The 14807-nt window shown below is 37.0% G+C and overlaps 1 protein-coding gene across 1 annotated transcript in view; it reads right to left on the minus strand.

The window, feature by feature from the left end:
* The window catches only part of ankrd13c (ankyrin repeat domain 13C), a 32836-nt gene that overhangs the window by 16120 nt on the left and 1909 nt on the right, over positions 1-14807 (minus strand). The window contains exons 2-4 of the mRNA XM_015379232.1: positions 13072-13113; positions 5229-5333; positions 215-300 (exon numbers count right to left, since the gene is read on the minus strand). Of these exons, the coding sequence (XP_015234718.1) occupies positions 215-300; positions 5229-5333; positions 13072-13113 (233 nt within the window). The remainder of the gene's footprint in view (positions 1-214; positions 301-5228; positions 5334-13071; positions 13114-14807) is intronic.

Consider the following 14807-nt stretch of genomic DNA (forward strand, 5'->3'; position numbering starts at 1 on the left):
TAATAGGAAAACACACAGCATATGTAAACATCTTTTGTCTACATGTTTGCTTATGTCCATAGGTCTGAAAATCTTTTTGTTTTTATACATAGACAGAAAAAAAAAACTTATGAATCACAATAACAGAAAAACAGCAACTTACTGAGTAGAAAACATTTTATCGTCAAAAAAGAGCTACATCTTAGGTCGGCAGAATAACACTATTAGTACATACCTCTTTAAGGGCTTTCAGCAGTTTAGGCCTCTTGTCCTCCACACTCTCCCTGGACTGCTGCTTCAGTTTCCTCAGCAATGCTGTGACTGTGGGAGAGGAAGGAGACAAAAAGAAGTATTAACAATTAAGAAGCTTTTTCTTCCGTTACATAAAGCACTTCCTGCTTTTTAAACTTTTTAAATCACTGAGAAAGGAGCACTAGACCAGACAGACATGCAATCAGCTCCATAAACAGAGAGCTCTTGACTTGAATATTCTGCTTTTATTGGATCCAAGTCCCACTTTAAAATCTCTAAGCAGACCATTTATCCACTCTACTATGCTGATTTGCAGAAGGAATAGTCTCAAAAGTAAGAAACTTCTCTCTCGTCTTTGAAAAACATCATTTGAAATTGTCAGCAGTCTTACTTTTGTAGGATTTGCTTTATGATAAAACCTGCTTATACACACATTTAATACGTATTTGTCATCATTCTGTAGATACCTCCTTCCCTGTTATACCTATAAAGAAAGCAGTTTCCAGAAATGTACTTTACCATTACATATTAGTATTTTTCTCTTGGTGGTTTGTTTATTTTGATGAATAATTGATAAAAATGCTTAAATCTCACATAAAGTTTTATGTATTGACTCAGTAAGGGTAATGGGTGGTGCTCTTTAAGTTTTCACATTAAGGGATTGCAGATGACAATATTTCCCAACAGTTGAATAAAACTTTCTTGTAAGCAACACAAATGTAAGGGAACCTTCCTTCAATAAGCTTACTGATGGACGATGGAGAATAGCTATAAGCAATAAGTGAGTAAGTGCTCATTTTCAGAGTTTTTGGAGCTTCTAATGCAGTAAAACTCTGGCTAAATAACTTCTCAGCGTGCAAAGTGTTACCTCATTCAGGGCTAAAACAATTAATCGGATTAGTCGTGATTAATCAATTATTGAAATAATCGTCAACAAATTTAGTAACCGATTAATCGTTACCTGGAGTTCAGAGACTGTAAAATATGCCTTTAGGTGACAGATCAACCAACCCTTGAGCAACAATTAAACCAAAATTGTAAAGAAAAAATATATAAACATTTTTTTCGCAATATAGTGGACGTCTATTGGGCCTATGAGGGCACATACCTAAACTAGGAGGTTTTTACTATGAGACTCAATTGACAGTTTCTATTGAGCTAATGACAGGGTTTGTAATTAATCAGTTGAAATTAATAATATTTTAACCAAAAACCATATAATTAATTAAATAAACCACATTTTTAAATTCAAAAATCTTTTTCCTCCTCAGTATCGAAGAAATAATTATTTAAGCACAACAGCACATATATTGTTTTCATCCAGCTAGTAAGATTATTCAACTATCAGACTGGTTAAAAGTTGTAATACGTTTGCTTTTTGAAATTTGATAGAATTTCTATTAAAAACTACTTCATAGTTAAATAACAACAGTCCATTAACAAAATTCATAGCACAATTCCTTCCACCTATTATGGTACAAAAATACAAATAGTAACAATGCTTACAATATTGCCAGAAAGCAAACAGAAGCGTTCCATTTCTAATACTGCCAGAACTATAACAGCTTAGCTCTGCATTGCCTTTATGAGCTTAAAAATTGCTATTCCACATACAGCATTAAGTGCAATGACAACATTTTGGTCGTTGAGGCTACTTTGTATCATTAAGCCAGTTACACACACTAATATTCCATGTTCTTGGTCCAAGTAAGGACACGTCCCTGCAGACCTTGTATTCGGTTTGAGCCAATTTGGTTTTTAAACTTTTATATCCCCGGTGGAACATCTACTGTGATGCGGCTTGTGCATCCAATTTACAAGAAACAATGAGTACAAAGGTTCCGAATGGGATTTTAGTATGTATGTATGAAAATTCTGTATGGAACGTATGGAAATGTTTCTAATTCATTCATTGAAATTAACAGGTTAAAATCCCAGCCCTAGTTTTTACTGAAATATGAACGAAATGTGGTTAGCACCCAGGTAAAATACAGAACAATACATTTCTCTTTTCCTAACAGATGAGCCAGCTTTCTACAATCAGACAGGACACCTGATTCATCTAAGCAATCATGGTACTGAAACAAAAAACTCCAGGATGTTCAAAGGCAACAACCTCTCAGCTATGAGCCTTACTGGTAATAAGCTTTGCCTTTGACTTCTATACGTTGACCAAAGACAGAGGCACAAAGACACAAACTTTTAACTATAACCAGTCATATTTTCAAGCATTCAGTTCTATTAAACTAAGTCGGGAAAAGTAGGGATTTAGATCTGACTGCTGGGTGTTTATGTAAGAGGAACTTTCTATTCAGAGGAGAGTACAGCCGTCTGTTGCTCATGACACAGTTTTGGTTCTTTGATGAAGCCAGGAGGGAGTGAATGCCCATATGACCGTACCAGTTACTGCTCTGGAAACACTTAAAAATATATTTCTTATTTTGTCTGTGACAACCAAAGCGTCCTACTTTCAAATCAAACTAAATAATTGTGGACACATTTGGGATCATCATAACCCTGACTACCAAGGAGGCTCCAATGTGCTGGTAGTGAGTCAATGTTACAAACAGGTTGTTGATATTGTTTCAGAGGCTCTCCATGTGGCAGTACAGATCCAAGGGTTTAGTCCAGTCAAATTGGACAACAGGGCATTCATCACCACAGGTAGACATATATGAAGACACACTTGCCAACCTGACACAACCAAAGGATGCTTGTGAACTGGTCTAATGAATGATGATAAGAACTGGACGGAGTTCCTCTTTATCCTCAGCACCTCTCACATTGGCAAGAAGAGGGGAGCAATTTCACCATCTAGCCATGGACCATGCAGACAGCAAAGGCTGTTAAACCAAGCCACACCACTGCAACATGCTACCAAATTAACTCTTCTTCCTGAAGGCAGAATTAGGTGCCTGACCATAGGGTTTCACTGCTGTATTCCAACGGAAAAATACATTTTCTATCACTGCTAAAAGTGAATAAGTCCTTGGAACTAATAAAATTACTTCTTTTGGAAGGTCTTAAAATATCTTCATTGGTAAGTCTATACCTGATTTATTGCCAATATGATAATAAAACTGGCCAGGGGTAGCAATCTTTTTAGCTAAACCATAACGTTGGCTGTTGCAACAGCTACAGCCCCCTTAGTTTGTTTAAAGAAATATATGTAAAACATCTGCAGTTATTTGAACTCTGGACGAACTGAAACCAAACTCTAATGGTTAAGCCAGTTTTGCTCGTAACACCCATTCAATTTTTTGGATAGACTAATATGAACTGATTATACACATTACAGACACTCTGTCCAACACTATAAATATTCACATCTTAATTAAAAAAAATACTTCAATTTTATTTTCATTGGATCTAGATGATTCTTATAGCAGCTGAGGCTCTTCACATATGAAAAGAATATGGATTAGTTTTAACTATATATCTCTGTTTACTTGTACAGCACACATTTAAATGTTACTGATTTTCTTTTGTAATTCACCCAAACTGATAGACGTCGACTAGTGTTACATTAGTGTGTGTAACGATAATACACCAGTGTCACAAAACCAATTGAACGCAGCATGCCCTACTTCATTCATGCCATTTCTGCATGCTGGTTTCCCTAAATTAACAGTCTGGATTCATATCACATCCCACCCTAAATAAGATGCTGGCATGAAACAGAGAGGCATCAAGCCTCCCCACAGTGCTGTAAGAAAAGAGCTATTCAGGGTAAGCCACTTTGAAAAACATTGCTGGAGTTTTTTAATTTGCTTGAGCAGTAGTTTTTCTATTTCAGTTTTTCAGTAGACAGTTCTGCTGTAGCCTGGCCGTTTATTTCCTCTGCTGAAAGCATTACAGCCAAACACTACCATGGAAAAAAGACCCTCCCTGTCATATAACTCTAAACATGAGTGAGACAGCCTTTATAACCACTTCTTTAATGACAACACAGCTGTGTGAGTGTAACAGAAGTGGATAGAAATAGCTCTTGCCGGCAAAACACACAACAGGTACTTTTGAGTCCCATTTTGCTTCATAGCTAAACCCAAAAGAAACTCAGGGAGAGAAAAGTGTCCAGTGACTCAAACATGTAGGATTGTATATTCTGTAAAAATATCAATATCAATATACTGTTATTGCAGCTATATGTGAGCTATATGAATGGACCACAATAGAAACAGAGAACTAGCTGAAATGAATCCAAGTCAAATTCAAACCAGAATGTTTGTCTGTCGGTGAAACAAATAAAAGCTCCCGTGTTTCAACTTCCATTATGAATCCATGAAAACACCAAGTTGGATCACTCAGGTTAAATGCTATGCTGAGCTACTGTATATCAGGCTAACGTTCAAAAATATTAGCCTGTGCTGAATGGAACAAAATGCTTACGTTTATTAGCAACTTTCTGGTATATTGTTATGAGGATAGCCATGCCAACAGCACACCCTGGAATACAGCGACAAAGGGAGCCACAGATCAACCAAAATCTCTCCACAAAAGTAAGACCAGGCATTTTACAGAGGTATGGTAGCAATCTGTGTGTCAAAATAATAATGAATAAAAATTTCTGAAACCAGCACCACTTGTTAGTAATTTAGTTATTTTTTATAACAAAGCTATCTTTACTGGCAGCAATACGGTATTATGAGCCTAAAAACGAATTGCCTATGAGGAGTGAGAGAAGTTTCTAACGAATGCCCTTTGATCAGCATACAGACTAGGAGCGCTTTGAGGAATGTACCCTCTTTCTGATGAACAAAAGAAGCGGGCCACCATAATGGCCTTCCTGAGAGGCAGCAGTTTGGAGGGATCTGCAGAGACCTTTGCTGATTTGCATTACTTTTCATTGAGGTTTTCACACAGGAAAAAATACCCATCTGAGAGAAGCCACAGGATGACTGTAAACAAGCTGGTTACAAGAACAGTATATAACCGCAAATAACCTGTACCAAGGCTTCACAGTTCTGCCTAGTATCTTGTCTGTTTCAGATACTTACTCATCTGTCGGTCTCCGTAACTAATGGCCTCTGCAAGGGGGCTCCATCCCTGAGCGTTCTTCACCTTCACGGGTGCATTGTGAGCCAGCAGCAAGTGGGCACACTCTGCAAAAGGGACAACGAGCAAAACAAATAATCATAAATACCAAAAAAACATCAAACATCACGAACAAACTGCGCACACAAAAAAATTATCTGTCCTGCACAAACCTACACAAACACAAGCCTTGAAAAATCCATTTTTTATGTATGTTTCAGTACTAGTCAGTATTTGACTCAGCATCAAAACCTCTTTAAAAACTCTTGCAAAACTTGCATATTATTACGCACATCTTTGCACATCTTGAATCTACAAGTCTCCTTCTATTCTTCACTATTGCTCTATTTTTATCCCCATGCAACTACTTTAACGTGGATCTCTGCAGATCCTCAATAGCTACCAGGAACTTTGTCAGGTCAGTCGATTTAGAACAACGGTCATGTCTTGGTACAACTTTTAATAGGGCTGTGCAACGTATGGCAAATTGATCAATAGAGCAGTACTACATGCAATGTAGACATTGTGAAGATATGTTTTGGCTGATAAAAAATGTTTAAGAAGTTAAGTAGGTGGGAAAGAGGCAGATTCATTAAGAAATTTCAACTCACTATGTCCATAAGTGCGTTAAAGCCCACCCTTCCTAAAGACGCAGGGAGAATATGGTTGCAATACATGTTGTATTGCAATTACAAAAGTGGAAAAAAAACAGCAGGGTGAAAATCTTAAACTTTTTTTTTACGACATAGGATGGTAAAAAACGAGGCTATCTATTAAGATTTGTAGCCCATACCAGAACATTACATTGGATGTAGCTTATTGGCACGTGAGTTTGTAATTAACTAAGCAATGCAAGCTTTTCGTATTATGACAAAAACATAACATTTATTTATTAGTTTCATGCAGACAAACACGTGTCCAATGGATTACTGTTGTGTCCATCTCCTCATGACCTTGGCAGCAGGACTTTAAACTTTTCAGTTTTGGAAATAAAAAATGTAATAAACTTGTGTAACCCTCTAAATACCTTAGGTTATGCGCTTCTGAATTGCATAGATCAAGCTAATATTTATTTTTTTATTAGATCTCTTTCTATAAAGAATGTTTTTTTCGCCTCCAAAATGAAAAAATCCTGGCAATGATGTCAGATGGAGAGAGGCGGCTGCTCCTGATAGCGAGAGGCGTTTAACTAGGGGAGAAAAATCACAATTGCTTATTGGTCAACTGCAAACAAGCCTTCTAGTTTGACTGACAGGTAAAGTCGCGTGTTTGCTATTAACCCAAATCAGAAAGACATCGACTCTACATCACACCTATACCTATACTGAGATTAAATTATATACAGGGTGATAAGGGTTACAAGATAGATGACTTCTGAATAATATTGCTTACATTTGATGTTATTCTGGTCTATCAGAGATAAGGGGTCTGATCACATGTGCATGCCATACTTTTTAGGTTGTGTAACAGGAAGGCAACACTTGGTTATGATCAAACCCCAGATCCCACTGAAATACACTGGAGTTTGTTGAAAAATGTGACGAAATTTGAACAAAAACTTTGAAATCTGATGTTGCTATGGTTACTCACAGATCATTCAGTTTTATGTTCGGCTTTATCAGTTTCTTAAAAAGGGTAGACGGGTTCCTACTTGTGTTGGTTACTGTAAATCTGCCGATTGTCAACACATCACATCATCTCTGATGTATTCCAATGCATGTGATGTCAGACACCTTCAAAATGTCTAATTAAATTACAGAATTAAGTGAGAATTTTGAAAAAGACTCAGATTCTATAGACAGATTGTGTAGGATTGAGATAACTGCTAATCTTTTAATGAGCGATGTAATTTGATTAGAACAACTGATAAATGGCCAGACAGCTCCAGCATACAAATCCCTCCGCTGTCTGGGTGGCCAGTCAAAAGGAAGTCTGTTGTTCAGACTAAGCAGTCATTTATTATAATACTGGCAGCTGTACAGCTCTGTCTCTCAACCATTGGCTGAACAGTTACAGTACTACGGACACTGCAGTAAACAAATGCAAACCGAAAACTAAATGCTTTGGAGTTGTAAAGGAAGGCTCTATGGTAACATATTAAGCTTTCTCTCCCCAACTCTTTCCTGAGAAGAGATCACTCACAAAAAAAACACTTTATATAGCACTTTATAAGGTTTATGTATTAAAATACTATGAGATATGACAACAGATTTTTACAGATATTGTAATGGTACTCAGACCAGGGAAATGTCTTGGGTTACAGATGGCAGCGCTTTCCACCAGACTCGTTTCTTCTAAAAGTCGGCCCAGAATAACAGTTAAAGAAGCATTTTATACAGCGTGGCCACCTGCCACATCATTACATGTCACATCATTACATCATACAACCAAGGAGGAGACATCAATGGTTCCAGTCATATCAAGATATTACAATGTTCTTAGATCAAGGACAACCTGATTGCACAGTGACAGAGCTATCTGTTACGAAAACTCCACTCTGTATGCTCCTATTTCATTCCCAAATCATTGTTATGTACATAATGAAGATGATTACTTCTTATCCTGACAGAAGAGCTGTCCTGATGAGGTTAACTGCTTGGGAAAACATTAGTCTTGACACTTAACAGACAGGTAATGTTAGGGTTTAACAAGGACATACTTAAATAATAAAAACAATCCAAACCGTGCAAGAACACCAATTTGTAATGGAGGCTAGTACGCCCTAAAGGCTTCTGCACCTGTAAGCTACCCTTCCAGCTCTTTTTCTGGGGGCAATCTACTTAGTTTAACCACCTTCAAGTTAAGGATTGAAAAATCTATATAATAAATGTGTTGCATCAGGTGGATGCTTAACTGTGCATGTCAGTTCCTGACATAACGAAACATGGTTTTAAAGAGTCAAATAAGCAACTAGAGAGAGAGAGAGAAAAAACAACAGGATTGTGTGGCAGCAAAAAGAGTGGTGGAGCTACCTTACTGTTAGCTCCAGAAGATTAAGACGAAAGATAGGAATGTTAAAAAGAGTTCCTAACCTGCTCCATTTGGTTCTGTCCTTTATTTTAGTCAAATCCCTTGCTTTACTTAAACATGGAGGTGTTTTTTTTTCACAAGAAAAACAGCTGCAGAATGCATCAGAAACTACTCGCACCAGGGAACTTTGCAGCAGAACCCTGGGCTTCTGCCTCGGCCCACCTGTAACAGGGCTAAGCTGATAACTGAGGCTGATGATGAGAAAATGCAGGCGAGCAGACTCACAGATGCATCCTCCCATTCTGATGTAAGCCTTAGGCCCCCTGAAGCCTATGACCTCTACATCACAATGTTAAATCCGGTGGTTGTGTAATAACAACAGCATTTAGCAGATATTCAGAACCATGGAAAGAGCAGCCGGGCCATATGTCCTTCTGCTCTGGGATTAGGGGATTTTTAAGCAGTCTCTCTGGCTCTTTGGATAGAGTGGTGCTACAACAACGCATCACAAAACATTGAAAAAAATTTCCTCTGCTTATAGTTTTCTTTTTGCTGCAATAACTTCAACCAATTTCAAAACTTGAATAAAATAAATATATTTCTTTAACTTTGAAATACTGTATTGCAGCCATGATGATCTCTCTGTGAAGTTTATGTTGCAGATACTGCAGTTTTAACAATCACATATTTACCTTTAGCTGTTTTTAAAACTGCAGTAACTTGTTAACTAGAAAGGACAAGATCACATGTAAACATACTTTGAAAGATGAGAAGAGATGAAAAACTGATGCTTAGAGTAAAGACAAGGCAGAGGCAGCTCCTGTTTCAAGTATTCTTTCAGCCTCTGATATTTGTAGACCTGTTTTTAGCTTCTAATGATCACTTTGTGTTGCCGTTGCTTTTCTAATAATGTTTAATGACTGTGGATGAAGAAATAAATGGATAAAAACAAAGCCCCATCCTAACAAATACTTCATTTACCCCTTTATGCAGATTTTGTAACAGAATCGAGCAGTAGAATAAGAAAGAAGGGCACAATTTTCATCCAAAACCTATTGAACAATCCAAATGACAACATCAGCCATCCACCCTGCATTACATTCATCTTTGTCAACTGTAATTTTGGCATCTCTATCACTTTGCGTCCCAGCCTATACGGATGTAGCTTCAGACCACTCATATGCATAACTGTCACTGCTGATAGGGTACAAAAATAAACACCTGTGCATGCGGTGCTACACACAAAGAGCAGCCACACCCTGACAGTGATGTCATGCTGTAGCTGAAGCCTGGGCTGCCTGAGCTTCCCTGGAGGACAGGGCAACTCAGGCAAGAAAACAAGCAACCTCATTAGCGCAATCAATGGCGTGGCCTATCCAACACCACACTGTCACATGACTGGCTGAGTTACCAGAAGGGTAGTGGCGGGCTCTGATGCCGGTGACAGGAATTGACCTTTGTGAATGTGAAATCAATTGAAACCGATGCTGCAGACACTAAACAAATGGGAAAGTGCTCTACGAGTAACTATAAGCCTCATATGACAAAGCTCAGCTGCGAAAGATAAAGGTTAAAATTTTCTCTCCAATTTAAGTAGCACAAATGAGACTGGCTGCTGCTCTCAGTCCCCTTTTATTCAGCTAAAAAAATGTATCACTAAAAAGGTTGAAACAAGGGTTTAATATGCCTTAAGATGTGCTACATATGTACTATAAACTAAAAAATATGCTACCAGTCAAAATTTTGAACACATATTCTCATTCAATGGTTTGTCTTTATTTTTATTGCTACACATTAATTAAAGAATATGATTTTAAAGATACAGAATACAAAGGATAAGAATGATTTCAATTAAGTTGTTGTTTGCTAAATAATTCTACATACTTTTGCGTCATAGCTTCGATGTCTTTGAAAAATATAACTAATATAAGAAATAATTAAAATTTCAAAAAAGGCATTAGATGGCACAGATGTGTCCAAACTTTCTTAAAGGTTGTGTTAAGAGTGTCATTTTTTATATGCTATTTATTTGTATTTTTAAATTTAATCTCATATTTTGAAAGGGCAGAATTTGCAGATAACTCTCTGTCTGACTACATATAAGTTTTTACATTAAATCAGCTGTCAACAGCCAACAATTACTCATATTTGAGTCATTTTGGCTGACTACTTTTACCTTTTCTTTAAGAAAAAGTGAAGTGCACACTTAAATAAAATTGTTGGTTACTCTACCCACCTCTGTCTAAAATTAATCATCCTGAGTTTTAAAAACTCCTCTCAACTTTAACTATTATGAATGAGGCTAACTGCCTTAGAGTAAAAGACTTTAGCTCTTTATTGCATCTGGGAGGTTTTTGTAGTAAAGCGTTATGAAAATGTTCAGTTTCTCAAAATGCGACTCATGTTCTCTGTTTCATCCACTTATAGATACATAAGTCTCAAACATATGCCGACACAAGTGCCTGTTGGCAAGCTTAACTTTCAGCTTCAGTAGGTTTGTTTTAAACTTTACTCAGAGTGAAATGGGACTACAGGATTAGTCCAGCGGTTTAAATCATTTTTCAATTTGCTAGAGTGGTAACTTTGTTAGAGAATCTATTGCAAAGCAACCACCATTAAACTTTTTGTTTCTCGGTTGCTTTCGGGCTTCCGGCCACTAGATAAGGAACATCTGTTTTGTTTTTTTTAATAATCAACAATCATACTGAGGAAAGATTAAGTAAGATTAGGGGATTAAGCAAAAATTAACCTGGTTACAACAACAACAAAAATTATCACTGCATTTGTATTTCTCCTAACTATAAAATGAATACCAAAACCCAGTGAATGCGTTGCTTCAAGGCGCTGACATTAAACCCTACACGTCTGTTTTACAATGTCTGATGTTGTGCGTGACTTTTTTCCTCAGAAATGCAACTGGCTTTACGACAGCATAAATACTAGCTGGTTTCAGAACTTTTAAACCTCTCAGTACACTGTAAACTAATTAACATGGCAGCTAAATACCTTAAGCTTGTCTATCAAAGGCCATTTCTGCAGGTTGTGCTACCAAGGCATGCGTAGGAGTATACGGTACTATAAAGTTTTATTTTCTAGCAGAGTTTGGAGATATGGATTCAACAAGTCATCCCTATGGAATGTGTTTGTTTTGCCCAGCCACTGAAATAGGTGATTCCAATCTGCACAGCAAATTCATTTGTGCAGAATAGACTCACCTGGTTCGGTGGCTGGGCAGCACCATCAAATGGCCTAGAGATGACTTGTTCACTCCACATCTCCCGCCTCTATTTTCTAGTGAATCACATTTATCATTGCATTGTAAGCAAATCTGCATGAGTAGAGAAGTAGGAATAGGTAGAGTGAACAGCCCAATCTGGCAGGGGGAGGATTCAGTCCAGACAGATGTTTCTCCTTGTCTCTCCTTTTCCGTTACCTCAACCAAAATAGATTATAATCCTGAGCTATTTTTTTATATTTATGCTGCTATAGGCTTGGACTGTTGGATGACATAGAGACCATTTTTCCTCCTTCTGCTTCATTCTATTTGTATTCCCTGGAATTTGTTCTTGCTGCTTTTTCTTGTCATAGTAGCTTTATCTGGTCTGCTTCTGTTTAACTGTGACTCTATCCTGGATTTGAAAAGCAGCTGGACAGCTGCCAGTAACACCTTAGATAATAGATGTTGGAGTTGAGCCTGTTTTTTCCAGTGTAGTTTTGTTTCTTTTACTGTTACTAACTATATGTGCTCTCTTTCACACTTTCACCACAGGTGCCAAATGTGGAGCTAGTTAACAGTTACCTTTTTTTAATATTTGTTTCTTTTTGTATGTCTGCTTAGCAATGAGTCTATTTCTGCTAGAGATTTCTTCCTGTTAAAAGGGAGTTTTTTTTCTCTTCCCATCTCCACATACATGCTCAGTGTAAGGGATTGCTGTGGAGTCGACAACAAAATGCAACGAAACTCACTGCCGCAAGTTCCCCATTTCTTGCAAGTTAATGACTCTATGCAATCAGCTGGTATTCCTTGACAGAAACTTTAACCATTTCACTATTTCTTTGAAGTCCCTTGCGAGGACATACATTTCAAGTTAGCGCTATAAAATGTAACTAAATTGAATCAAATTTAAATGCATTTAAAGGCTGCTTGGGAGCATTTTTTCGGTAGAAAGCTATATCGAGTGTCATTAATTAATGCTTTGCATGTTGATGACTTATTTGCCCAACTACTTAGACTTCAACTTTTAATGCTACAATCTATTTTTCAGTGACAGAGATGATACATCTAAAGGAGGATGGCGGGGACATCATGTTTTACTCATAATAGATACAATTTTCCACAATAGTATTGGAAATATATGCTATCTTGACATGTTGTGGCATTATCATCCCACTAAAAGTAAAAAGTGATTTCCCCTTTTGGTTTTATATGCATTCACTCAGCAAATGTTTGCTTTAGATATATGAATGCTTGCATGGTTATCACAAACCTATTTCATACAAAACATCACAAATTAAAGAAACCAGCTGTATATTCAGAGTATAATAATTTTCGGTTTAGGACCATCCTTCAGATGCATGATGAGAAACCCTAACAATAGAGAGAAAGACAAAAACAAAGCAACACCAAAATCCATTCACATATGCATATCACCTTCTGAAATTCATAAATGTCTGATGGAAGTAGACTAAAAATCAACTGAAACACATAACAGAAACAAAGTAAAACACAAACAGATATCATGCCTACTTACGGAAATCACCCTTCACAAAGATACGAGCCATCAGTCAGAAACAAGAGCACACTATATGGTAGGGACTCTTTCAAAGGCTGCTTACCTTTGTGTCCCATCATGACAGCGAGGTGTAATGGTGTGTTTCCTGCAGAACAGAGAAAACAGAGTTTCTATAGTAACTTTAATAGAAACAGGAAAGAGAGCAGTGACAAGATTTTCTTTAAAGCAGTTACAGTTTGGGTGATTTAACCATTTTGAACACACTACCTTCAAGTCTTAAAGTTAATAATGAACGCCCACTATGAGTTATCTCATTATAATAGACTTTATCTATGGCTATTAACCACAACAAAAACAAATCTCCATTTATCTGGCAGTGACTTGGCTTGTTAATGGAACATATATTATATATTCATAGTGAGAGCAACATCAGATACTCTTTTTAGTTGTGTAAAAGAAATACATTGGGAAGAAAACCTAGTTTTTCTTCCCAATGTATTTTAAAAGCGGAAGGAAATAGAGGTGATGAGAACAGGGAGCACCATCAAAAACTTAAAGTCCTGATATGGTGTAAGAATAAAAGCTGCAACTCAGGTAACATGTGGTAAATTATTAGAGGAGAGAGCAGTTCTATGTAGGAAAGGCACACTAGCTGCAGCTCCCAGTTTCAGAGAACTATACAGTTTTCCTATAACCAGATGGTTGTGTCCTGCTGGGCAGACCCTTTGGTTATACTTTGTTAAATTGAGATATTATTTAGTGTTTTTTCGTACATGCATTTAAAGAGAACAAAAATACATTTTGAAAAGGGACCCATTCCATAGGGGTACATTTTTCTAAGATGGTTTACAAGAAGCCAGAAGGATTTTCTAAGTGAGGGAAACCACAAGGAACATAACAAGGCATAGGTCAGTTACCAGTAGACCTTAAAGGTTTCTTTCAAAAGTATTTTCATCATACTGTATGGTTTAAGTAATTTTTCTGATGCATTAGAAAGTGTAGAGTACTGCTGTCACTATGCAAACACTATCTTCTAAAACCTGAGACAGAACGCAAAATATTGGAGATCTATTTCCATGATCTATAAAAATATATTTACCTAAAAAAAATTAACTTGCATAATACTTTTTAAAGAAATACTTATGACAGGGTTAGCTTTAAAGTATGGAATGGAGGCAGGAAAAGTAGTTAAAAGGCCTTTTTAAATTATTCTTTTATTCAAATATGCTATTACATAACAGGAATACAGCAACTAATTTCAGGGATCTCTATTAAAAGGAGAACTAATATGAGGATCAAGATTCAAAAAGCAGCTAAACCAGACCAACGTACAACAACAAAAGTTTTTTAACTAGTTTAGGATCAGGTTTAACCACTACGCCTTCCTTTCTGACTGCCTGTTGAATTAAAGCCATGGAAGCACATTCCTGTGTTGACATTTAGTACAAGTAGGGGCCATATACTGTGTTGGCATGTAATTCAGACAAGACAATCTTATACCATGGTTAGTTCAGTTTGAGCTAGAGAAGTCTGTTTGGAAACCATGCCGTTATCTAATTGGACTTTGCTCTAAAGAGTAACTGTAATGAACCTGTAATTCCAAAAGTTTTGTAAAATGACAGCATATCGTCAATAAACTTACATACCAGGTGACTAATTATGAGTAATGACATGCTTATTACCCTGCTGGGAAGTGATACGCTACTGCCTGGAACAGAGCGCCCTTTTCACATTGTCTGCCATTACACCTTCAGTAGACAGATATGGGAAAGATTTTTGCTGAATGACACAGAGTATTCTTGACTTTCTTTTTCAGATTCTCACAATTTATGTTTTGAG

The sequence above is a fragment of the Cyprinodon variegatus genome, unplaced genomic scaffold (assembly GCF_000732505.1).
Source record: "Cyprinodon variegatus isolate N-32 unplaced genomic scaffold, C_variegatus-1.0 Scaffold187, whole genome shotgun sequence".
In the NCBI taxonomy this organism is placed as follows: domain Eukaryota; kingdom Metazoa; phylum Chordata; class Actinopteri; order Cyprinodontiformes; family Cyprinodontidae; genus Cyprinodon; species Cyprinodon variegatus.